General features: G+C 46.3%; 1 protein-coding gene across 1 annotated transcript in view; it reads left to right on the forward strand.

Moving 5' to 3' along the window:
• VAMP2 (vesicle associated membrane protein 2) overlaps positions 1–25,857 on the forward strand; it is a 37,401-nt gene extending 11,544 nt beyond the window's left edge. Inside the window, exons 2-5 of the mRNA XM_072149894.1 lie at positions 23,273–23,387; positions 23,476–23,634; positions 24,173–24,224; positions 24,460–25,857. Coding sequence (XP_072005995.1) covers positions 23,273–23,387; positions 23,476–23,634; positions 24,173–24,224; positions 24,460–24,476 — 343 coding nt within the window. The 3' untranslated portion in view covers positions 24,477–25,857. The remainder of the gene's footprint in view (positions 1–23,272; positions 23,388–23,475; positions 23,635–24,172; positions 24,225–24,459) is intronic.
• The last annotated feature ends 1,745 nt before the right edge of the window (positions 25,858–27,602 follow it).

A 27,602-nucleotide genomic window follows, 5' to 3' on the forward strand; every position in this document is an offset into this window, starting at 1 on the left:
ATTCTTCTCTGTACATCTAGAGGCTGGAGGTTCCCCCATTCTTCTCTGTACATCTAGAGGCTGGAGGTTCCCCCATTCTTCTCTGTACATCTAGAGGCTGGAGGTTCCCCCATTCTTCTCTGTACATCTAGAGGCTGGAGGTTCCTCCCATTCTTCTCTGTACATCTAGAGGCTGGAGGTTCCTCCATTCTTCTCTGTACATCTAGAGGCTGGAGGTTCCCCCATTCTTCTTTGTACATCTAGAGGCTGGAGGTTCCCCCATTCTTCTCTGTACATCTAGAGGCTGGAGGTTCCCCCCCATTCTTCTTTGTACATCTAGAGGCTGGAGGTTCCCTCCATTCTTCTCTGTACATCTAGAGGCTGGAGGTTCCCCCCCATTCTTCTTTGTACATCTAGAGGCTGGAGGTTCCCCCATTCTTCTCTGTACATCTAGAGGCTGGAGGTTCCCCCATTCTTCTTTGTACATCTAGAGGCTGGAGGTTCCTCCATTCTTCTTTGTACATCTAGAGGCTGGAGGTTCCCCCCCATTCTTCTTTGTACATCTAGAGGCTGGAGGTTCCCCCATTCTTCTCTGTACATCTAGAGGCTGGAGGTTCCCCCATTCTTCTTTGTACATCTAGAGGCTGGAGGTTCCTCCATTCTTCTTTGTACATCTAGAGGCTGGAGGTTCCCCCATTCTTCTTTGTACATCTAGAGGCTGGAGGTTCCCCCATTCTTCTTTGTACATCTAGAGGCTGGAGGTTCCCCCATTCTTCTTTGTACATCTAGAGGCTGGAGGTTCCCCCATTCTTCTCTGTACATCTAGAGGCTGGAGGTTCCCCCATTCTTCTTTGTACATCTAGAGGCTGGAGGTTCCTCCATTCTTCTCTGTACATCTAGAGGCTGGAGGTTCCCCACATTCTTCTCTGTACATCTAGAGGCTGGAGGTTCCCCCATTCTTCTCTGTACATCTAGAGGCTGGAGGTTCCCCCCATTCTTCTCTGTACATCTAGAGGCTGGAGGTTCCCCCATTCTTCTTTGTACATCTAGAGGCTGGAGGTTCCCCCCATTCTTCTTTGTCCATCTAGAGGCTGGAGGTTCCCCCATTCTTCTTTGTACATCTAGGGGCTGGAGGTTCCCTCCATTCTTCTTTGTACATCTAGAGGCTGGAGGTTCCCCCATTCTTCTCTGTACATCTAGAGGCTGGAGGTTCCTCCATTCTTCTTTGTACATCTAGAGGCTGGAGGTTCCCCCCATTCTTCTTTGTACATCTAGAGGCTGGAGGTTCCCCCATTCTTCTTTGTACATCTAGAGGCTGGAGGTTCCCCCATTCTTCTCTGTACATCTAGAGGCTGGAGGTTCCCCCATTCTTCTTTGTACAGCTAGAGGCTGGAGGTTCCCCCCATTCTTCTTTGTACATCTAGAGGCTGGAGGTTCCTCCATTCTTCTCTGTACATCTAGAGGCTGGAGGTTCCTCCATTCTTCTCTGTACATCTAGAGGCTGGAGGTTCCCCCATTCTTCTTTGTACAGCTAGAGGCTGGAGGTTCCCCCCATTCTTCTTTGTACATCTAGAGGCTGGAGGTTCCTCCATTCTTCTTTGTACATCTAGAGGCTGGAGGTTCCTCCATTCTTCTCTGTACATCTAGAGGCTGGAGGTTCCTCCATTCTTCTCTGTACATCTAGAGGCTGGAGGTTCCCCCATTCTATTCTGTACATCTAGAGGCTGGAGGTTCCCCCATTCTTCTTTGTACATCTAGAGGCTGGAGGTTCTCCCATTCTTCTTTGTACATCTAGAGGCTGGAGGTTCCTCCATTCTTCTTTGTACATCTAGAGGCTGGAGGTTCCCCCATTCTTCTTTGTACATCTAGAGGCTGGAGGTTCCTCCATTCTTCTTTGTACATCTAGAGGCTGGAGGTTCCTCCATTCTTCTCTGTACATCTAGAGGCTGGAGGTTCCTCCATTCTTCTCTGTACATCTAGAGGCTGGAGGTTCCTCCATTCTTCTTTGTACATCTAGAGGCTGGAGGTTCCCCCATTCTTCTTTGTACATCTAGAGGCTGGAGGTTCCCCCATTCTTCTTTGTACATCTAGAGGCTGGAGGTTCCTCCATTCTTCTTTGTACATCTAGAGGCTGGAGGTTCCTCCATTCTTCTCTGTACATCTAGAGGCTGGAGGTTCCCCCCATTCTTCTTTGTACATCTAGAGGCTGGAGGTTCCTCCATTCTTCTTTGTACATCTAGAGGCTGGAGGTTCCTCCATTCTTCTTTGTACATCTAGAGACTGGAGGTTCCCCCATTCTTCTTTGTACATCTAGAGGCTGGAGGTTCCTCCATTCTTCTTTGTACATCTAGAGGCTGGAGGTTCTCCCATTCTTCTCTGTACATCTAGAGGCTGGAGGTTCCTCCATTCTTCTTTGTACATCTAGAGGCTGCAGGTTCCCCCATTCTTCTCTGTACATCTAGAGGCTGGAGGTTCCCCCATTCTTCTCTGTACATCTAGAGGCTGGAGGTTCCCCCATTCTTCTTTGTACATCTAGAGGCTGGAGGTTCCCCCCATTCTTCTTTGTACATCTAGAGGCTGGAGGTTCCCCCCATTCTTCTTTGTACATCTAGAGGCTGCAGGTTCCCCCATTCTTCTCTGTACATCTAGAGGCTGGAGGTTCCCCCCATTCTTCTTTGTACATCTAGAGGCTGGAGGTTCCCCCATTCTTCTTTGTACATCTAGAGGCTGGAGGTTCCCCCATTCTTCTTTGTACATCTAGAGGCTGGAGGTTCCTCCATTCTTCTTTGTACATCTAGAGGCTGGAGGTTCTCCCATTCTTCTCTGTACATCTAGAGGCTGGAGGTTCCTCCATTCTTCTTTGTACATCTAGAGGCTGCAGGTTCCCCCATTCTTCTCTGTACATCTAGAGGCTGGAGGTTCCCCCCATTCTTCTTTGTACATCTAGAGGCTGGAGGTTTCACCATTCTTCTTTGTACATCTAGAGGCTGGAGGTTCCCCCATTCTTCTTTGTACATCTAGAGGCTGGAGGTTCCTCCATTCTTCTTTGTACATCTAGAGGCTGCAGGTTCCCCCATTCTTCTCTGTACATCTAGAGGCTGGAGGTTCCCCCCATTCTTCTTTGTACATCTACATCTGGAGGCTGGAGGTTTCCCCCATTCTTCTTTGTACATCTAGAGGCTGGAGGTTTCACCCATTCTTCTTTGTACATCTACATCTGGAGGCTGGAGGTTCCCCCCATTCTTCTTTGTACATCTAGAGGCTGGAGGTTTCACCATTCTTCTTTGTACATCTAGAGGCTGGAGGTTCCCCCATTCTTCTTTGTACATCTAGAGGCTGGAGGTTCCTCCATTCTTCTTTGTACATCTAGAGGCTGCAGGTTCCCCCATTCTTCTCTGTACATCTAGAGGCTGGAGGTTCCCCCCATTCTTCTTTGTACATCTAGAGGCTGGAGGTTTCACCATTCTTCTTTGTACATCTAGAGACTGGAGGTTCCCCCATTCTTCTTTGTACATCTAGAGGCTGGAGGTTCCCCCATTCTTCTTTGTACATCTAGAGGCTGGAGGTTCCTCCATTCTTCTTTGTACATCTAGAGGCTGGAGGTTCTCCCATTCTTCTCTGTACATCTAGAGGCTGGAGGTTCCTCCATTCTTCTTTGTACATCTAGAGGCTGCAGGTTCCCCCATTCTTCTCTGTACATCTAGAGGCTGGAGGTTCCCCCATTCTTCTTTGTACATCTAGAGGCTGGAGGTTCCCCCCATTCTTCTTTGTACATCTAGAGGCTGGAGGTTTCACCATTCTTCTTTGTACATCTAGAGGCTGGAGGTTCCCCCATTCTTCTTTGTACATCTAGAGGCTGGAGGTTCCCCCATTCTTCTTTGTACATCTAGAGGCTGGAGGTTCCCCCATTCTTCTTTGTACATCTAGAGGCTGGAGGTTCCCCCATTCTTCTTTGTACATCTAGAGGCTGGAGGTTCCCCCATTCTTCTTTGTACATCTAGAGGCTGGAGGTTCCCCCATTCTTCTTTGTACATCTAGAGGCTGGAGGTTCCTCCATTCTTCTCTGTACATCTAGAGGCTGGAGGTTCCTCCATTCTTCTCTGTACATCTAGAGGCTGGAGGTTCCTCCATTCTTCTTTGTACATCTAGAGGCTGGGGGTTCCCCCATTCTTCTTTGTACATCTAGAGGCTGGAGGTTCCCCCATTCTTCTTTGTACATCTAGAGGCTGGAGGTTCCTCCATTCTTCTCTGTACATCTAGAGGCTGGAGGTTCCCCCATTCTTCTTTGTACATCTAGAGGCTGGAGGTTCCCCCATTCTTCTTTGTACATCTAGAGGCTGGAGGTTCTCCCATTCTTCTCTGTACATCTAGAGGCTGGAGGTTCCTCCATTCTTCTTTGTACATCTAGAGGCTGGAGGTTCCCTCCATTCTTCTTTGTACATCTAGAGGCTGGAGGTTCCTCCATTCTTCTCTGTACATCTAGAGGCTGGAGGTTCCTCCATTCTTCTCTGTACATCTAGAGGCTGGAGGAACCTCCATTCTTCTCTGTACATCTAGAGGCTGGAGGTCCCCCCATTCTTCTTTATACATCTAGAGGCTGGAGGTTCCTCCATTCTTCTTTGTACATCTAGAGGCTGGAGGTTCCTCCATTCTTCTTTGTACATCTAGAGGCTGGAGGTTCCTCCATTCTTCTTTGTACATCTAGAGGCTGGAGGAACCTCCATTCTTCTCTGTACATCTAGAGGCTGGAGGTCCCCCCATTCTTCTTTATACATCTAGAGGCTGGAGGTTCCTCCATTCTTCTTTGTACATCTAGAGGCTGGAGGTTCCTCCATTCTTCTTTGTACATCTAGAGGCTGGAGGTTCCTCCATTCTTCTTTGTACATCTAGAGGCTGGAGGTTCCTCCATTCTTCTCTGTACATCTAGAGGCTGGAGGTTCTCCCATTCTTCTTTGTACATCTAGAGGCTGGAGGTTCCTCCATTCTTCTCTGTACATCTAGAGGCTGGAGGTTCCCCCCATTCTTCTCTGTACATCTAGAGGCTGGAGGTTCCTCCATTCTTCTTTGTACATCTAGAGGCTGCAGGTTCCCCCATTCTTCTCTGTACATCTAGAGGCTGGAGGTTCCTCCATTCTTCTTTGTACATCTAGAGGCTGGAGGTTCCTCCATTCTTCTCTGTACATCTAGAGGCTGGAGGTTCCTCCATTCTTCTTTGTACATCTAGAGGCTGGAGGTTCCTCCATTCTTCTCTGTACATCTAGAGGCTGGAGGTTCCTCCATTCTTCTTTGTACATCTAGAGGCTGGAGGTTCCCCCATTCTTCTTTGTACATCTAGAGGCTGGAGGTTCCCCCATTCTTCTTTGTACATCTAGAGGCTGGAGGTTCCTCCATTCTTCTCTGTACATCTAGAGGCTGGAGGTTCCCCCATTCTTCTTTGTACATCTAGAGGCTGGAGGTTCCTCCATTCTTCTCTGTACATCTAGAGGCTGGAGGTTCCGCCATTCTTCTCTGTACATCTAGAGGCTGGAGGTTCCCCCATTCTTCTTTGTACATCTAGAGGCTGGAGGTTCCTCCATTCTTCTTTGTACATCTAGAGGCTGGAGGTTCCCCCATTCTTCTTTGTACATCTAGAGGCTGGAGGTTCCCCCATTCTTCTTTGTACATCTAGAGGCTGGAGGTTCCCCCATTCTTCTCTGTACATCTAGAGGCTGGAGGTTCCCCCATTCTTCTTTGTACATCTAGAGGCTGGAGGTTCCTCCATTCTTCTTTGTACATCTAGAGGCTGGAGGTTCCCCCATTGTATCTTGTTTGCATGCTCAGGGTCCTCCTGGAAGGTGAACCTACCCCTGGTCTCAGGTCTTCTGCAGCCTCCTCCAGGGTGTGTGGTGTATTTGGCTCCATCCATCTTCCCATCATCTCTTGGCTGTAGCGTGGCCTCCTCTAGCGTGGGGCTTCCCTTGTGGTGTGACAGTGGGGATGGTGTGATCGGGGGAGGTGTAGTGATGGTGTTTGGCTGTATTAGTCTCCTCTGAGCTCGGCCCCCTCTTCCATGTCCTTGCTGCCCCCCCCCCCTGGAGGACCCATGAGCAGTGCATCTCCAGCCCCTTCTTCCATGTCCTTGCTGTGCCCCCCCCCCCTGGAGGACCCATGAGCAGTGCATCTCCAGCCCCTTCTTCCATGTCCTTGCTGTGCCCCCCCCCCTGGAGGACCCATGAGCAGTGGATCTCCAGCCCCTTCTTCCATGTCCTTGCTGTGCCCCCCCCCCCTGGAGGACCCATGAGCAGTGCATCTCCAGCCCCTTCTTCCATGTCCTTGCTGTGCCCCCCCCCCCCCCTGGAGGACCCATGAGCAGTGGATCTCCAGCCCCTTCTTCCATGTCCTTGCTGCCCCCCCCCCCCCTGGAGGACCCATGAGCAGTGGATCTCCAGCCCCTTCTTCCATGTCCTTGCTGTGCCCACCCCCCCCTGGAGGACCCATGAGCAGTGCATCTCCAGCCCCTTCTTCCATGTCCTTGCTGCCCCCCCCCCCTGGAGGACCCATGAGCAGTGGATCTCCAGCCCCTTCTTCCATGTCCTTGCTGTGCCCCCCCCCCCCTGGAGGACCCATGAGCAGTGCATCTCCAGCCCCTTCTTCCATGTCCTTGCTGTGCCCACCCCCCCCTGGAGGACCCATGAGCAGTGCATCTCCAGCCCCTTCTTCCATGTCCTTGCTGCCCCCCCCCCTGGAGGACCCATGAGCAGTGCATCTCCAGCCCCTTCTTCCATGTCCTTGCTGTGCCCCCCCCCTGGAGGACCCATGAGCAGTGCATCTCCAGCCCCTTCTTCCATGTCCTTGCTGTGCCCCCCCCCTGGAGGACCCATGAGCAGTGGATCTCCAGCCCCTTCTTCCATGTCCTTGCTGTGCCTCCCCCCCCTGGAGGACCCATGAGCAGTGCATCTCCAGCCCCTTCTTCCATGTCCTTGCTGCCCCCCCCCCCCCCTGGAGGACCCATGAGCAGTGCATCTCCAGCCCCTTCTTCCATGTCCTTGCTGCCCCCCCCCCCCCTGGAGGACCCATGAGCAGTGCATCTCCAGCCCCTTCTTCCATGTCCTTGCTGCCCCCCCCCCTGGAGGACCCATGAGCAGTGCATCTCCAGCCCCTTCTTCCATGTCCTTGCTGTGCCCCCCCTGGAGGACTCATGAGCAGTGCATCTCCAGCCCCTTCTTCCATGTCCTTGCTGTGCCCCCCCTGGAGGACCCATGAGCAGTGCATCTCCAGCCCCTTCTTCCATGTCCTTGCTGTGCCCCCCCTGGAGGACCCATGAGCAGTGCATCTCCAGCCCCTTCTTCCATGTCCTTGCTGTGCCCCTGCATAGGACAGGACTGGTTATGGCCTCCAGTAATGGCTGCTTCTTGTCGCCCCCCCCCTGGAGGACCCATGAGCAGTGCATCTCCAGCCCCTTCTTCCATGTCCTTGCTGTGCCCCTGCATAGGACAGGACTGGTTATGGCCTCCAGTAATGGCTGCTTCTTGTCGCCCCCCCCTGGAGGACCCATGAGCAGTGCATCTCCAGCCCCTTCTTCCATGTCCTTGCTGCCCCCCCCCCCCTGGAGGACCCATGAGCAGTGCATCTCCAGCCCCTTCTTCCATGTCCTTGCTGTGCCCCCCCCCCTGGAGGACCCATGAGCAGTGGATCTCCAGCCCCTTCTTCCATGTCCTTGCTGTGCCCCCCCCCCTGGAGGACCCATGAGCAGTGCATCTCCAGCCCCTTCTTCCATGTCCTTGCTGTGCCCCCCCCCCCCCTGGAGGACCCATGAGCAGTGGATCTCCAGCCCCTTCTTCCATGTCCTTGCTGCCCCCCCCCCCCTGGAGGACCCATGAGCAGTGGATCTCCAGCCCCTTCTTCCATGTCCTTGCTGTGCCCACCCCCCCCTGGAGGACCCATGAGCAGTGCATCTCCAGCCCCTTCTTCCATGTCCTTGCTGCCCCCCCCCCCTGGAGGACCCATGAGCAGTGGATCTCCAGCCCCTTCTTCCATGTCCTTGCTGTGCCCCCCCCCCCTGGAGGACCCATGAGCAGTGCATCTCCAGCCCCTTCTTCCATGTCCTTGCTGTGCCCACCCCCCCCTGGAGGACCCATGAGCAGTGCATCTCCAGCCCCTTCTTCCATGTCCTTGCTGCCCCCCCCCCTGGAGGACCCATGAGCAGTGCATCTCCAGCCCCTTCTTCCATGTCCTTGCTGTGCCCACCCCCCCCTGGAGGACCCATGAGCAGTGCATCTCCAGCCCCTTCTTCCATGTCCTTGCTGCCCCCCCCCCTGGAGGACCCATGAGCAGTGCATCTCCAGCCCCTTCTTCCATGTCCTTGCTGTGCCCACCCCCCCCTGGAGGACCCATGAGCAGTGCATCTCCAGCCCCTTCTTCCATGTCCTTGCTGTGCCCCCCCCCTGGAGGACCCATGAGCAGTGCATCTCCAGCCCCTTCTTCCATGTCCTTGCTGTGCCCCCCCCCTGGAGGACCCATGAGCAGTGGATCTCCAGCCCCTTCTTCCATGTCCTTGCTGTGCCTCCCCCCCCTGGAGGACCCATGAGCAGTGCATCTCCAGCCCCTTCTTCCATGTCCTTGCTGCCCCCCCCCCCCCCTGGAGGACCCATGAGCAGTGCATCTCCAGCCCCTTCTTCCATGTCCTTGCTGCCCCCCCCCCCTGGAGGACCCATGAGCAGTGCATCTCCAGCCCCTTCTTCCATGTCCTTGCTGCCCCCCCCCCTGGAGGACCCATGAGCAGTGCATCTCCAGCCCCTTCTTCCATGTCCTTGCTGTGCCCCCCCTGGAGGACTCATGAGCAGTGCATCTCCAGCCCCCTGAACCCTGCGATACACTTCATCCCTGTGACCCCATCTCCTTGGGTCTCATGATGCGGATTGTTCTGTAGCAGACACTGAGGCCTCCACAACATCCGAGGTTACATGGAGAAGACATGACACAGTAATATGGAGTAATGCTGGAGAAACCAGACTGATCCCCTGATAATCCACATCCTGCTGTATGTGTATATATATACTCCGCACTGTATGTATATGGGGCAGTATAAACACTGTATATACTGTATACTCTGCAGTGTATGTATATAGGATTGTATACACACTGCACATCCTGTATACTCTGCAGTGTATGTATATGGGGCAGTATAAACACTGTATATACTGTATACTCTGCAGTGTATGTATATGGGGCAGTATAAACACTGTATATACTGTATACTCTGCAGTGTATGTATATGGGGCAGTATAAACACTGTATATACTGTATACTCTGCAGTGTATGTATATGGGGCAGTATAAACACTGTATATACTGTATACTCTGCAGTGTATGTATATAGGGCAGTATACACAATGTATATACTGTATACTCTGCAGTGTATGTATATAGGGCAGTATACACACTGTATATCCTGTATACTCTGCAGTGTATGTATATAGGGCAGTATACACACTGTATATACTGTATAGTCTGCAGTGTATGTATATAGGGCTGTATACACACTGTATATACTGTATACTCTGCAGTGTATGTATATAGGGCAGTATACACACTGTATATACTGTATACTCTGCAGTGTATGTATATAGGACAGTATACACACTGTATATACTGTATACTCTGCAGTGTATGTATATAGGGCAGTATACACACTGTATATACTGTATACTCTGCAGTGTATATAGGGCAGTATACACACTGTATATACTGTATACTCTGCAGTGTATATAGGGCAGTATACACACTGTATATACTGTATACTCTGCAGTGTATGTATATAGGGCAGTATACACACTGTATATGCTGTATACTCTGCAGTGTATGTATATAGGGCAGTATACACACTGTATATACTGTATACTCTGTGTATACTGCCCTATATACATACACTGCAGAGTATACAGTATATACAGTGTGTATACTGCCCTATATACATACACTGCAGAGTATACAGTATATACAGTGTGTATACTGCCCTATATACATACACTGCAGAGTATACAGGATATACAGTGTGTATACTGCCATATATACATACACTGCAGAGTATACAGTATATACAGTGTGTATACTGCCCCATATACATGCACTGCAGAGTATACAGTATATACAGTGTGTATACTCCCCTATATACATACACTGCAGAGTATACAGTATATACAGTGTGTATACTGCCCTATATACATACACTGCAGAGTATACAGCATATACAGTGTGTATACTGCCCTATATACATACACTGCAGAGTATACAGTATATACAGTGTGTATACTGCCCTATATACATACACTGCAGAGTATACAGTATATACAGTGTGTATACTGCCCTATATTCATATACTGCAGAGTATACAGGATATACAGTGTGTATACTGCCCCATATACATACACTGCAGAGTATACAGTATATACAGTGTGTATACTGCCCTATATACATACACTGCAGAGTATACAGCATATACAGTGTGTATACTGCCCTATATACATACACTGCAGAGTATACAGTATATACAGTGTGTATACTGCCCTATATACATACACTGCAGAGTATACAGTATATACAGTGTGTATACTGCCCTATATACATACACTGCAGAGTATACAGTATATACAGTGTGTATACTGCCCTATATACATACACTGCACTGTATATACTGTATACTCTGCAGTGTATGTATATGGGGCAGTATACACACTGTATATACTGTATACTCTGCAGTGTATGTATATGGGGCAGTATACACACTGTATATACTGTATACTCTGCAGTGTATGTATATAGGGCAGTACACACACTGTATATACTGTATACTTGCAGTGTATGTATATAGGGCAGTATACACACTGTATATACTGTATACTCTGCAGTGTATGTATATAGGGCAGTATACACACTGTATATACTGTATACTCTGCAGTGTATGTATATAGGGCTGTATACACACTGTATATACTGTATACTCTGCATTGTATGTATATGGGGCAGTATATACTGTATACTCTGCAGTGTATGTATATAGGGCAGTATACACAATGTATATACTGTATACTCTGCAGTGTATGTATATAGGGCAGTATACACACTGTATATACTGTATACTCTGCAGTGTATGTATATGGGGCAGTATACACACTGTATATGCTGTATACTCTGCAGTGTATGTATATAGGGCAGTATACACACTGTATATACTGTATACTCTGCAGTGTATGTATATAGGGCAGTATACACACTGTATATACTGTATACTCTGCAGTGTATGTATATAGGGCAGTATACACACTGTATATACTGTATACTCTGCAGTGTATGTATATAGGGCAGTATACACACTGTATATACTGTATAATCTGCAGTGTATGTATATGGGGCAGTATACACACTGTATATACTGTATAGTCTGCAGTGTATGTATATGGGGCAGTATACACACTGTATATACTGTATACTCTGCAGTGTATGTATATAGGGCAGTATACACAATGTATATACTGTATACTCTGCAGTGTATGTATATAGGGCAGTATACACACTGTATATACTGTATACTCTGCAGTGTATGTATATAGGGCAGTATACACACTGTATATACTGTATACTCTGCAGTGTATGTATATGGGGCAGTATACACACTGTATATACTGTATACTCTGCAGTGTATGTATATGGGGCAGTATACACACTGTATATGCTGTATACTCTGCAGTGTATGTATATTGGGCAGTATACACACTGTATATGCTGTATACTCTGCAGTGTATGTATATAGGGCAGTATACACACTGTATATACTGTATACTCTGCAGTGTATGTATATGGGGCAGTATACACCCTGTATATACTGTATACTCTGCAGTGTATGTATATGGGTCAGTATACACCCTGTATATACTGTATACTCTGCAGTGTATGTATATGGGTCAGTATACACACTGTATATACTGTATAGTCTGCAGTGTATGTATATGGGGCAGTATACACACTCTATATACTGTATACTCTGCAGTGTATGTATATAGGGCAGTATACACACTGTATATGCTGTATACTCTGCAGTGTATGTATATAGGGCAGTACACACACTGTATATCCTGTATACTCTGCAGTGTATGTATATAGGGCAGTATACACAATGTATATACTGTATACTCTGCAGTGTATGTATATGGGTCAGTATACACACTGTATATACTGTATAGTCTGCAGTTTATGTATATGGGGCAGTATACACACTGTATATACTGTATACTCTGCAGTGTATGTATATAGGGCAGTATACACACTGTATATGCTGTATACTCTGCAGTGTATGTATATAGGGCAGTATACACGCTGTATATGCTGTATACTCTGCAGTGTATGTATATAGGGCAGTATACACACTGTATATACTGTATACTCTGCAGTATATGAATATAGGGCAGTATACACACTGTATATACTGTATACTCTGCAGTGTATGTATATAGGGCAGTATACACACTGTATATACTGTATATTCTGCAGTATATGAATATAGGGCAGTATACACACTGTATATACTGTATAGTCTGCAGTGTATGTATATGGGGCAGTATACACACTCTATATACTGTATACTCTGCAGTGTATGTATATAGGGCAGTATACACAATGTATATACTGTATACTCTGCAGTGTATGTATATAGAGCACTGTGCACTCTGTATATCCTGTATACTCTGCAGTGTATGTATATAGGGCAGTATAAACACTGTATATACTGTATACTCTGCAGTGTATGTATATGGGGCAGTATACACACTGTATATACTGTATACTCTGCAGTGTATGTATATGGGGCAGTATACACACTGTATATGCTGTATACTCTGCAGTGTATGTATATGGGGCAGTATACACACTGTATATACTGTATACTCTGCAGTGTATGTATATGGGGCAGTATACACACTGTATATCCTGTATACTCTGCAGTGTATGTATATGGGGCAGTATACACACTCTATATACTGTATACTCTGCAGTGTATGTATATAGGGCAGTATACACACTGTATATCCTGTATACTCTGCAGTGTATGTATATAGGGCAGTATACACACTGTATATACTGTATAGTCTGCAGTGTATGTATATGGGGCAGTATACACACTCTATATACTGTATACTCTGCAGTGTATGTATATAGGGCAGTATACACAATGTATATACTGTATACTCTGCAGTGTATGTATATAGAGCACTGTGCACTATGTATATCCTGTATACTCTGCAGTGTATGTATATAGGGCAGTATAAACACTGTATATACTGTATACTCTGCAGTGTATGTATATAGGGCAGTATACACACTGTATATACTGTATACTCTGCAGTGTATGTATATGGGGCAGTATACACAATGTATATACTGTATACTCTGCAGTGTATGTATATAGGGCAGTATACACACTGTATATACTGTATACTCTGCAGTGTATGTATATAGGGCAGTATACACACTGTATATCCTGTATACTCTGCAGTGTATGTATATAGGGCAGTATACACACTGTATATACTGTATAGTCTGCAGTGTATGTATATAGGGCAGTATACACAATGTATATACTGTATACTCTGCAGTGTATGTATATAGAGCACTGTGCACTCTGTATATCCTGTATACTCTGCAGTGTATGTATATAGGGCAGTATACACAATGTATATACTGTATACTCTGCAGTGTATGTATATAGAGCACTGTGCACTCTGTATATCCTGTATACTCTGCAGTGTATGTATATAGGGCAGTATAAACACTGTATATACTGTATACTCTGCAGTGTATGTATATAGGGCAGTATACACACTGTATATACTGTATACTCTGCAGTGTATGTATATGGGGCAGTATACACACTGTATATGCTGTATACTCTGCAGTGTATGTATATGGGGCAGTATACACACTGTATATACTGTATACTCCGCACTGCATGTATATAGGGCAGTATACACACTGTATATACTGTATACTCTGCAGTGTATGTATATGGGGCAGTATACACACTGTATATACTGTATACTCTGCAGTGTATGTATATGGGGCAGTATACACACTGTATATACTGTATACTCTGCAGTGTATGTATATGGGGCAGTATACACACTGTATATCCTGTATACTCTGCAGTGTATGTATATGGGGCAGTATACACACTGTATATACTGTATACTCTGCAGTGTATGTATATGGGGCAGTATACACACTGTATATACTGTATACTCTGCAGTGTATGTATATGGGGCAGTATACACACTGTATATCCTGTATACTCTGCAGTGTATGTATATGGGGCAGTATACACACTGTATATACTGTATACTCTGCAGTGTATGTATATGGGGCAGTATACACACTCTATATACTGTATACTCTGCAGTGTATGTATATAGGGCAGTATACACACTGTATATACTGTATACTCTGCAGTGTATGTATATAGGGCAGTATACACACTGTATATACTGTATACTCTGCAGTGTATGTATATAGGGCAGTATACACACTGTATATGCTGTATACTCTGCAGTGTATGTATATGGGGCAGTATACACACTGTATATCCTGTATACTCTGCAGTGTATGTATATGGGGCAGTATACACACTGTATATCCTGTATACTCTGCAGTGTATGTATATGGGGCAGTATACACACTGTATATCCTGTATACTCTGCAGTGTATGTATATGTGGCAGTATACACACTGTATATCCTGTATACTCTGCAGTGTATGTATATGGGGCAGTATACACACTGTATATGCTGTATACTCTGCAGTGTATGTATATAGGGCAGTATACACTGTATATACTGTATACTCTGCAGTGTATGTATATGGGGCAGTATACACACTGTATATACTGTATACTCTGCAGTGTATGTATATGGGGCAGTATACACACTGTATATACTGTATACTCTGCAGTGTATGTATATGGGGCAGTATACACACTGTATATCCTGTATACTCTGCAGTGTATGTATATGGGGCAGTATACACACTGTATATACTGTATACTCTGCAGTGTATGTATATGGGGCAGTATACACACTGTATATACTTTAACAAAACCTTAGAAGAGCACATGAGTGAAATCTGGTTCATAGAAATCTCCTTATACCATTTGATTAAAATTTAATTCCTTTTATTAAATCATTACATTTATTTAAAACCAACAGTATGACAATATAATTGGTGGTACAAACAAAAAATGAGTTATCCTCGGGAGTTCCACTAAAGCGTCCACACTCCACATATACACAGGAATATATCCAGGTTACTATCCACATATAAGTTAGTCAAAAGAATATTGTAAAGTGCCAGTGCACCAGTATCCATACATATGTTTATCACAGAAAATACTGTAAAGTGCCAGTCACCAGTATCCATACATATGTTTATCACAGAAAATACTGTAAAGTGCCAGTCACCAGTATCCATACATATGTTTATCACAGAAAATACTGTAAAGTGCCAGTCACCAGTATCCATACATATGTTTATCACAGAAAATACTGTAAAGTGCCAGTCACCAGTATCCATACATATGTTTATCACAGAAAATACTGTAAAGTGCCAGTCACCAGTATCCATACATATGTTTATCACAGAAAATACTGTAAAGTGCCAGTGCACCAGTATCCATACATATGTTTATCACAGAAAATACTGTAAAGTGCCAGTGCACCAGTATCCATACATATGTTTATCACAGAAAATACTGTAAAGTGCCAGTGCACCAGTATCCATACATATGTTTATCACAGAAAATACTGTAAAGTGCCAGTGCAGTGCAACTCAACATAAATATGTAACTAGAATTTCGGATGTTATATAGTGTTGTATGCCTTTTTTAAAAAAAAAATGTACGGAATAGCTTACCCATGTTCTGTTTGGTGTGGGCGCTGATACCCCGACGCGCGTTTCACGTTGCCGCTTCCTCAGGGGGCCTGTGTGTGCATGTGTGTGCCTTCTTGTATTTAAAGATCTTGGCGTGTCACGTGGGCAGGGTGAGGTGACGCCCCACTTCGGCCGGAACCGGAAGGGGCAAGGAAGCCACGCCCCCGACCGCATCATCGCGGGAGTGGCAGCCGCCGTGTCACGTGATCCGCCCTGATGTTGACGTCATTCCCCACTCCGCCGCTGCCCCCATGATCCCCGCCCCCAGTGTCGAAACGGAGGATACAGCACTGGACCCAAGAACATGTTACTCCGGAACAGCGATGCACCTTTAGTGGAATGTCTTCCATCCTACGTACGGGACACGATGGACGTCCTGGCAAGGGTCAATGGGATTTCATTAGATCCCGATATGTGCTTGGTTACCGCAGACGTAGAATCTTTATATACGTGCATTGAGCACCAAGACGACTTAAATGCTGCACAATACTTCCTAAATTCCAGCTGTATGGACCGATCCCTTGCCAATTTGATTTTGGAATTGCTGTCATTTGCTTTGACTCATAATTTCTTTGTCTTTAAAGACGTGTTTTATTTGCAGCAGCGCGGCACTGCCATGGGGGCGGCCTGTGCTCCGTCGTACGCCAACCTCTTCCTCGGATTATGGGAGAGGAACATCTTTGGTGACGATGGGGTACAGCTATACTGTATACACATTGTACATCCTGTATACTCTGCTGTGTATATATATCTGGCAGTATGAACACTGTATATAGTATATGCGGTGCAGTATATATAGGGCAGTATGAACACTATATACTGTATATTCTGCAGTGTACACATTGTATATACTGCATTTTCTGCAGTGTATGTATATAGGGCAGTATACACACTGTATATCTTGTATACTCTGCAGTATATGTGTATAGGGCAGTATACACGCTGGATTTCCTGTATACTCTGTATTGTATGTAGATTGGGCAGTATACACCCCGTTCATCATGTATACTCTGCTATTTGTGTCCATAAGGCAGTCAGGGTTGGCTCCAGGTTTCAGTAGGCCCCTGGGCGACAGAGACTTAGTAGGCCCCTTTTGTAATGAACTCGTGTGGCGGCATCAAAAGTTCCATAGTTTATCAAACCAAACAGCCCCCTGATGGTTATTTTATATAAATCCCCCACACCCCCATTAGATACTTCCTCCCTAACCCCCATGGATTCCTTATGTGTGGCCCCCCAGGAACCCTGGACTTGCCCAAATATGCCCAGTGCTTGCGCCGGCCCTGAAGGCAGTATACACACTAAACTGTTTTTTTTTTTTGTGGTGCGAACATTCTGCAAATCTGTCAGAACAGGGGCCACATGTCACAGGGGTCACAGGGGTTAATCCAACAAAAAACATGCATAAACCTTTAATAAACATACATCTATATATTCAGTACACTTTGTTGTGTGTATATAGGGCAGTATACACACTGTATATCCTGTATACTCTGCAGTGTATGTATATAGGGCTGTATACACACAGTACATCCTGTATACTCTGCAGTGTATGTACGTAGGGGAGTATATACTGTATACTCTGCAGTGTATGTACATAGAGCAGTATACACACTGCACATCCTGTATACTCTGCAGTGTATGTATATAGGGGAGTATATGCTGTATACTCTGCAGTGTATGTACATAGAGCAGTATACACACTGCACATCCTGTATACTCTGCAGTGTATGTATATAGGGCAGTATATACACTGTATATGCTGTATACTCTGCAGTGTATGTACATAGAGCAGTATACACACTGCACATCCTGTATACTCTGCAGTTTATGTATATAGGGCAGTATACACACTGTATATCCTGTATACTCTGCAGTATATTTGTATAGGGCAGTATACACACTGTATGTACTGTATACCTTGTGTGGTATGTATGTGTTAGGGCAGTATACACCTTAATTATTCTGCATTTCTCGGATATTTCTGAGAGGATCCATGCCCCCGGGTGATGGGCGGAGGGGTGCGGAGAGTCTGCAGACGTGACTCTTCTAACCTGACGTTAGATTTAATCACATTAGAAGTGTCTGACTTTCCTGCCAAAAAATGAAATTCGTGATCACTGCCGAGTATTCAGCACCACAAAACTCCCGGCTGCAGCATTTAAAGGGGCACCAAAAAAATGGAAAGATCTTCCCATCTATGTCATGATATGTCTCCAGATACGCCGTTCAGGTGTGCGGGAAAGCTGGGTGACCATTTTAAGACGTGTCTTAAGAGAAAGAAAAACTTTTCTGTTGCCCATAGCAACAAATACCATCTTGGGTTTTTTTTAACGTTTTTGGTAAAGCTCATGACACAATCACCAGCGTTATATAATTCTATGTTTTCAGTCAGTAAGACCAGCACATAGATGCTGATGATAATGGCAGCCATTTTGTGTGGGCCGGACCAGTGGTAATGAGAATATCACCAATCAATACCCCCACCCCTGACCCTGTAAGATCATTAGCGAGGCACAGCCCCTCCATCTGCCGTCATTATCAGCAAATCAATAGGGACAAGCTGGGAGCTCACAAAATGGCCGCCTCCACTATGTGTCTAGTCTGAGGAGAAGGATATGTAGGGCCACAGAGGTCACCACAGTGCTGTGACAGGACACACAGCGATTTGGTCATACGCCTCAGTGTGAACTATACCTAACTATACATAAAGATTTATTATATGTACATTGGCGGTTTTCAGATTTTACATTAAAGTCGGGGATCTGCTTGGTAGCCAGGGATGGTGTTGTCATTCCTGGTTATGTTTAGGGCAATGGCAGCCATACTATAACATGTCACTTATGAATAAAACAAGCTGCCTGCTCCCTATGACAACACTTCCTGGCCCATGACAAGTTATAAATTGGGAATAAATCATATAATGTCCATGACAGGAAGTATTGTCAAATGAAAGCTCCATGTTATAGCCTACTCAGATCCATAGGTGCTGCCACCCATCTTTTGTTAATTGATGGGTGGCAGTCAATTTGCCATATAGGTTTCCACCCAGCTTTTCCATATCTCCATAAGTTCTATGCCTCACTTCTGCCTCACTTCTAATTCTACTACATGTACGTGTCTGTATAGTAATATTTGCCATAAAATGTCTGTCATCTACATTTATCCGTGCAGGTCTAGCGTATGGAGCCAAAATGAGAATATACAAGTCGTTTATGACATTCCCTTTAAGAATCTTGTGTCTATGAGGAAGATCTGCAATAGAGGTTCGGGTTGGAGAATGGATCTGGTTAGAAGAGATCATCTCCAGTCATGTTCCCCTGGAAGCTGCTTTCTATGGCGTTTGCTTTTTAGGCTTCGTTCACACATGGTGTTTACATTGCGTTTTGTATAAAGTAGCTGAGGAGATGAGATTTGCCTAATGCATTGCTGTTAACATTTACTTTTTAAAAAATGTGATAAGAAATTCATTTTTAGTAAACACAATGTTAACACAATGTTAACGTAATGGTTAAGTGCTGTAGACACATTGCGTTAACATTGTAAATGCCAATGTTAACACAATGCAATTAGGCAAATCCACCCTCCCCCTCAGAGAGGATTACAGAATCGGGTGCAGAGATTTCAAGATTCCTGAATTTTACACTGTGACCCAGTCACATGAGCTAGTTTTATGGCTAATATTGCATGAGGGTGACGTGCTGATAATACTAATCTTTATTTATATAGCACCATCATATTCCGTAGTGCGTTACAAATCATAGGTGACAGTCCTTAGTTGTGGAGCCAAAGTCGAGATGTACGGTCTGGCCTTTTCAGACCATAGAACCGCTTTTGCCTGATATTCTGAGGTAAAAGTTGCAGTGTGGTGCAGGCTGGGCGAGATATCACCATAGGTGTACGTCATTGGTCATTGCAGGTCATTTATCATGGTGTCTCTGTGGCCGCGTTGCGATGGCACCGTCACTGCTGTATGATTTGTGTAAATTCTCTGTTACACAGCAGATCCTCTCGCGTTTTCCTGACTCATTAGAAATCTCATTTTCCAAAACCTTCTCCTGGCGGCGCGTCCTCCTGATTCAGCGGATACCGCCGGAGCCTATAGAGAGGCAGCCACAGCTCTGCAACGTACTGATCTCCCTGCACCACCAGAGGGAGCCACAACCTGTAATATAATACTGTGCTGGTGCTCTCTGTAGTCAGCCACTGGGGGACACCAGCAATACATAGATAGATAGGAGATAGATATTAGAGATATGAGATGGATAGATAGATATTTAAAACAGACGGATATATAGATATCGGAAATGTATAGACATGAGACGTATAAATGAATGGATAGGTAGATAGATACAAGACGGAAAGATAAGAGATGGATGACCAATAGATTGATATATGTGGCTGGATAGATATGAGACGTATAAATGGATATGAGCCGGATTGGTAGATATTAGTGTGAGGTATAGTCGCACAATATGGCAGCCTCTTCCATCATGACCAGATAGCGAAGTCTCTTCTCTGTCACATCAATCAGACGCCACATGATGACAGATCGTCTCACTCCCACCTTCTGGTGACTCACATGGAGTCAAGGATTTTACGGATCTCAACGAAAACCATGATTATTGCTATTTTATGTCAGCAACTCTATGGATTTTCAGAGCACCTGGTGTCCCTATGATAACACTTCCTGCCTCTACCAGATCCTTTTCACGACAGGCGGCACACATCCGTGTAATTAAAACCAAACAGAAAGGATAAATATAGATGGAGAGAGCGTTCCCCGTAGAGTGATACCCCCCACTCATCACATCCCTCCTCACATGAGGTGAGAAGATGATTTACACCTCTGGAGGGATGTGAGATACCATGCAGATGCTGAGCACCCGCTTATATTCCTATTATTAACCCCTTAAAGGGAGACACCGCTTATGGCAGCAGGAGGGGGAGCAGCGTGGTCACAGTTGGACATAAGACTCCCTGACATCACATCTAATACACGGTGTGAGGTGACCCTGGCGATGACCAAGATGTCCACCAGTCACATGACTGCCCTGTGATTATGAGCGAGGCTTCTCCTGGACTCTTATCAGAACCAGTGCAGTCTGTACTAAGTGCAGGGGGCGGCAGATTACTGAATACCGGCGCCGAGCCTCCATGAATCTGCCGCCCCCTGCGCTGCTCAGGAAGTGGGCAAGATTATTTTTTGGTGCAGCTCTCCTCCACCATCTTCTCTGTAGACCTGTATCTTCCCATCATCCTCGCCTTCCTCTCCTCCACCTCCTTCTCTGTAGACCTGTATCCTCCCATAATCCTCTCCTTCCTCTCCTCCACCTCCTTCTCTGTAGACCTGTATCTTCCCATCATCCTCGCCTTCCTCTCCTCCACCATCGTCTCTATAGACCTGTATCCTCCCATCTTCCTTGCTGTCCTTTCCTCCACCACCTTCTCTGTAGACCTGTATCTTCCCATCATCCTCGCCTTCCTCTCCTCCACCACCTTCTCTGTAGACCTGTATCTTCCCATCATCCTCGCCTTCCTCTCCTCCACCATCGTCTCTGTAGACCTGTATCTTTCCATCATCCTCGCCTTCCTCTCCTCCACCATCTTCTCTGTAGACCTGTATCTTCCCATCATCCTCGCCATCCTCTCCTCCACCATCTTCTCTGTAGACCTGTATCTTCCCATCATCCTCGCCTTCCTCTCCTCCACCATCGTCTCTGTAGACCTGTATCTTCCCATCATCCTCGCCTTCCTCTCCTCCACCATCTTCTCTGTAGACCTGTATCTTCCCATCATCCTCGCCTTCCTCTCCTCCACCACCTTCTCTGTAGACCTGTATCTTCCCATCATCCTCGCCTTCCTCTCCTCCACCACCTTCTCTGTAGACCTGTATCTTCCCATCATCTCCACCTTCCTCTCCTCCACCACCTTCTCTGTAGACCTGTATCTTCCCATCATCTCCACCTTCCTCTCCTCCACCACCTTCTCTGTAGACCTGTATCTTCCCATCATCTCCACCTTCCTCTCCTCCACCACCTTCTCTGTAGACCTGTATCTTCCCATCATCTCCACCTTCCTCTCCTCCACCACCTTCTCTGTAGACCTGTATCTTCCCATCATCTCCACCTTCCTCTCCTCCACCATCTTCTCTGTAGACCTGTATTTTCCTTGCTGTCCTCTCCTCCACCTCCTTCTCTGTAGACTTGTATCCTCCCATCATCCTCGCCTTCCTCTCCTCCACCACCTTCTCTGTAGACCTGTATCTTCCCATCATCCTCGCCATCCTCTCCTCCACCATCGTCTCTGTAGACCTGTATCCTCCCATCATCCTCGCCATCCTCTCCTCCACCATCGTCTCTGTAGACCTGTATCTTCCCATCTTCCTTGCTGTCCTCTCCTCCACCTCCTTCTCTGTAGACCTGTATCCTCCCATCTTCCTTGCTGTCCTCTCCTCCACCACCTTCTCTGTAGACCTGTATCCTCCCATCTTCCTTGCTGTCCTCTCCTCCACCACCTTCTCTGTAGACCTGTATCCTCCCATCTTCCTTGCTGTCCTCTCCTTCACCACCTTCTCTGTAGACCTGTATCCTCCCATCTTCCTTGCTGTCCTCTCCTCCACCTCCTTCTCTGTAGACCAAAGAAAACAAGTCTTGTTACTTTGCTTGCTTTTGGATTTTATTGGCCGTCTCACCTTCCAGGCTTCCATCTTCTTCTTTTGTTACTTCTTCTTTATCACATTCCTCTTATTCATTCCTTCTTTTTCTTTTGACCACTATTTTTTTTATCCTTTATCATCTTTTCTCGCTTTCCTTATTTCCTATGGCTGTACCATCCATACCATCATGTTCTTCTCCATCTTATTCATGAGGCATCAGGTCTTAGTTGCCTCCATGGTGTACACTGACCCTGGTTGTACTGGAGGTGGTGACATCCCTCTGGTGTGTGGCCGATGTGCGCCCTGACCACACACTTCTCCATGTGCTGTGTGTAATTTTACCTCCTGGATTACGGGTCAGATATAGCCCTGGGTGTAAATGTGGGCAGATAATCCTGATTACTGATAGTCACAGTTTCTTTATTTATGCCTTAATCTTCACGTTGTTGCTATTTTTATCCCTCCTGGAAATCTTCATGCCACCAGTGATGTCCCGGGCCACATGCAAACTTTATCTACCCTCTTATACCTTCTAAAACATTAGCGCACCACTTCTAACACATCCCCTTACACGTGTACACCCACTACACCCCATCTGATGGACACTAGGCACCCATTATCTGAATCTGTAGACGGAGGTATTCTAGTAACTCTACCAAAAACTTTTGACCGCCTCCTCTTTTTTTAGGTCTGCCCCAGCTGCTGGCCCCCCCGCTGCCCCCGGAGAAGGAGGAGCACCCCAAGCTCCCCCCAACCTCACCAGCAACAGGAGGCTCCAACAAACCCAGGCACAGGTCGATGAGGTGAGTCCTAACGAGAAGTGGTGGTAGATAGATATCGAGACGTGTCCATAGGATGGACAATGTTTACGGCCTGTTCTCCTTACTACAGGTGGTGGATATTATGCGTGTGAATGTAGACAAGGTTTTGGAACGAGATCAGAAGCTGTCCGAGTTGGATGACCGCGCGGACGCTCTGCAGGCCGGAGCCTCGCAGTTTGAAACCAGTGCGGCCAAACTCAAGCGCAAGTACTGGTGGAAAAACCTCAAGGTGAGTAGACAAGCGGCCTACCCCGGAGGCTTGGGAGATCACAAGGTCGGAGGAACCGGTGGAGTTCCTGTCAAACTCTATCCTCTATAAGGTTATGTGTCGAAAGATGAAGTTGGGTACGGCCACCTTTAGGGGAGAGCACGATCCTACACTCTTCCATGATACTAGGACATCACGAACTTGAAGGTCGGAGGAGTTGGTGGAGTTTCTATCCAACTTTATCTTCTGATAGATCACATGTCCAAAGAGTCCTTCAGAACTGACTCCCCTTTATGTTCAGACATTTGGACTCTCTCTATTTTGGGTTTTCGAGACTGGGTCAAACCACTGATGGTTTTTGTCCAAAACAACCACAGGAACATATCAACATACCTTGCGCCCCATTGTCCCTTCTCCCCAGCCGTAGGTCTGGACATGCTCCTGTGGCTCAGTATCTCATCTAGTTACCGATCCGCTCTTCAGTTTTGGTGGTCGGAGGATAGAAGTTTATCGGATAGATGAGGCGGTGGTCTCTAACGCTTCTGTCTTCTCTCCGCAGATGATGATCATAATGGGAGTGATATGCGCCATCATCCTCATCATAATTATTGGTGAGTGGTTTCCGTGTGGCGTGTATATATGTATATAGCGTGTGTATAGCTGCTGCTGTGATCTGTGCTGTGTATATACGTGACGCACTGTACTAACCTCTTCTTTTTCTCTCGCTTTTTCTCCCCTTCCCGCCATCGCTCTGTATCATAACAATCCCATCCCGCCTCTAACCCCTCTCCTCCTACCCCACCATTCTGCCCCCCCTCCATCCTCCATGTTTTTTTCTTCTTCCAGTTTACTTCAGCACCTAAGGACAGCGAATCTCTCCCCGTCTTCTCTGTCTGATTTTTCTCCCCTCTTCGCCGGATCTCTCATCTCTACCCCCCCACAGCTGGGACCAGACAAAACTCAACATAATTCCCCCCTTCCTCCTGCCTCTCCCGCCCTCCCCTCCTACCACAGGGGGGGCATATTGTGTAGAAGCTGTCCCTTCTCGCTCTCTCTCCCATGTAAATACCCAATGACCCGGAGTTCCCCCTTAACTTATATATACACACATCTATATATATATATATTTAATTTGTCCGTGTGCAGGTTTTTCTGTTCCCTCGTTTCCCGTGACGCTGTGTGTCCGTGATGTTTATACACTTACCCCCCGGCCCCGAGGGGGGGAGGGAGGGTGCAATTACCCCCAGAACTGGTCTCTTATTTCCCCCCCGTCCCTCATGAAACGAGTCAGGTTTTTGGCTTTTATTTTTCCTAATTTTTTTTTTTTTTTTTGAGGATTGTGTGTGTGTATGTACAGTATGTGTGTAAAAAAAATAATAAAAATAAAATAAAACTATATATAATATATAAATCCTCAGAATACCCCCCTCTCCCTCCCCCCAACTCAGTATGCCAATGTCTTACTATAGATTTCATGCATGGGGCGTTATAGATGGACGAGATGTGACCCCTGACCCTAGGATTTCCCAGAATGCTTATCAGTCCCGTATTGGGGAGGAGCATCCCCCCCTTCTCACTTGCACTAATCTGGAGGGATTTGGTGTAAGGATTTGGGTTGATGCCCTCCCCCCTCACCGCCCCCTGTGCCTATGTGTTCTGCCTTGCAGGGGGCAGAATCGGCACTGGGGCAGATGAGGAGAGAGAGAGGCAGGGTCAGGAGATAATAGCAGGGGGGCAGGTTAGTGTCCCGGCTACCCCCTGCCACTAAGGAGGGACGTGGCATTGTGCGGTGGCACGGGCGCTTCTTAAGGGGTATTTTTCCTAATTAAGATGAATTAAACTGCCCCTCTACCCCGCAACGAGAGATGCCATGATGGTAACTGTGTCAAATCCCAACTCCATGACTGTAATAAGAGAGGAAGCCCTCTTACCCCGAGGAACCCGCCTTCTGTACACCCGTTACATCCAAACCCTGCATGGGAACAGCCATTATGTAGCTGCAACCGGCCCGGGGCAATGAGGCACATAGAAAGTGGACCCCCTACCCCGCAACCCCCCACTGCAGAACCCCCTGTGTGCCTGGTTGCCCCGTTTGCCTGCAATGTATCATTAGGAGGGAGGGGGTGAGTGTGTCCAGGGGCAATAGGGTTAATCTCCCCCTCTCTCCTTGTTAACCCCCCCCCCCACCTTCCCTCCTCCTACCCCCACAACATAAATATTAAAATAAATGTTGTTTAACCAAAACCAGTGGTGTTGTGATTTATTTTCGGGGTGGCCATAGATGTGGGGGCATCATGCTTTGAAGGAAACCTCCACTAGACACACTCAAATAGGATATCCACCAAGGTAGGTCTCTATTTACTTCCTGTAGTCACCTCCCACTAGGGAGTTTGATTAACTTCCTGTCTGGCAATGACCCGACTTCCTGTCTGGCAATGACCCGACTTCCTGTCTGGCAATGACCCGACTTCCTGTCTGGGTGACCGCCAGTTCTTTACATGGGGAGAAGCGGTCATAGAAAGTTGTCTCTGCTGTTCACAAGTCTCTCCACACGGACTCCAGATTCCTCCAATGCGGAAGAAGAGAAGACGACAAGAAACCAGCAAGACCCCAAAAAATGGGCCTCAGCCGGGGGGGCAAGGAGAGGCCTACAAATCCCATGTGCTCAGGGGGAAAGACGTCTGGGACATTCACATACACTATAAAATTAAATTAAGAAAAATTAAAAAAAATATATGTTTTAAATACCCAAATAATAAAAAAGCAGAAATCAAAATATAATTTTAATTTTTTAAAATTCATTTTTGTTACATAAGTTGTCATCATTTTTTTTTTTTTTTTTTTTATAATCCTTTTTACTTCCTTTATTTAGATTTTTCTCAAAATTGTTTTCATCCAAATCTATTCTTATACAAAGGAGGTTTTTTTTTTAAGGAGGTTTTTTTTTAAAATGACTTTGTTGAAGTTGCCCCATTATGAATGTGGAATGATAAAAGATTTGGTTGAAATTGCAATAATAATAAAAAAAATTATTCTGTCTAAGTTTTTTGGGGGTTTTTTTTTGTACTTCTTTAAAAATCTACCATTAAAATCCATCCTGATAACCCAGGGACATTACTCATAGTTCCAGGCACCGGGACTGTGGTATCTCTTTATATTTGGTATCCATGGCCTCCTTCGTTTTAAAATCAACATGTATAATTATGCTAATGAGCCAGAAGGGCTCTGGGGGGTGTTACCAGAGCCCCTCTGTGCTGTAGTGCTCTGCACACAGCACAGAAATGATCACCTCCCTGCAGCCAGGACAACAATGATGGCTGGATAGGTAAGTAACCACCGGAGCCAAGGTATGTAGCATCAACGCTTCCAACCCCTATGGATAATTAGTTAACCTCTTCACGCCCTTGATGACCAGAAATCCAGGAATGAAACCACCTGTTTATTCTATACTGCCAGGAATACTGACAATTAACCCTTTTACTACCCTAGACCACCAGGGATATTGAAAGTAACTCCTTCACTGCCCTAGACCACCGGCTACACTGACATTAACCCATTCATTATCTTAGACCCCTAGTTATACTGGAACGAATGCCTTCGTTATTCTGGAGCACCAGTTATACTAACATTAACCCCTTTACTGCCCCAGACCACCAGGTATATTTAAAGTTATCCCTCCACTGGCCTTGACCACCGGATGAACCAAGATTAACCCTAGACTGTCCAAGTATACTGACATTGACTCCCATCATTGCGGTAGCCCACAAAATAGTTGAGCACCCAGGATGTAGCCCCTAAGCATGGCTGTGCTGTATCACACCATCCACCAGGAGGCAGCGAGGTCCGTACACTTCCGAGAAAACCCCTGGAGTATAATAGCGTCAGTATAGATGACACCCCAGAGGGGCGAGTACCATTATCTCACATAGAGGCGATGGGGGCGAGTGTCAGGGATATGGCTACAGCCCACACCCCGCTTCTCTCACCCT

This window comes from Engystomops pustulosus, chromosome 4 (genome assembly GCF_040894005.1).
Source record: "Engystomops pustulosus chromosome 4, aEngPut4.maternal, whole genome shotgun sequence".
In the NCBI taxonomy this organism is placed as follows: Eukaryota; Metazoa; Chordata; class Amphibia; order Anura; family Leptodactylidae; genus Engystomops; species Engystomops pustulosus.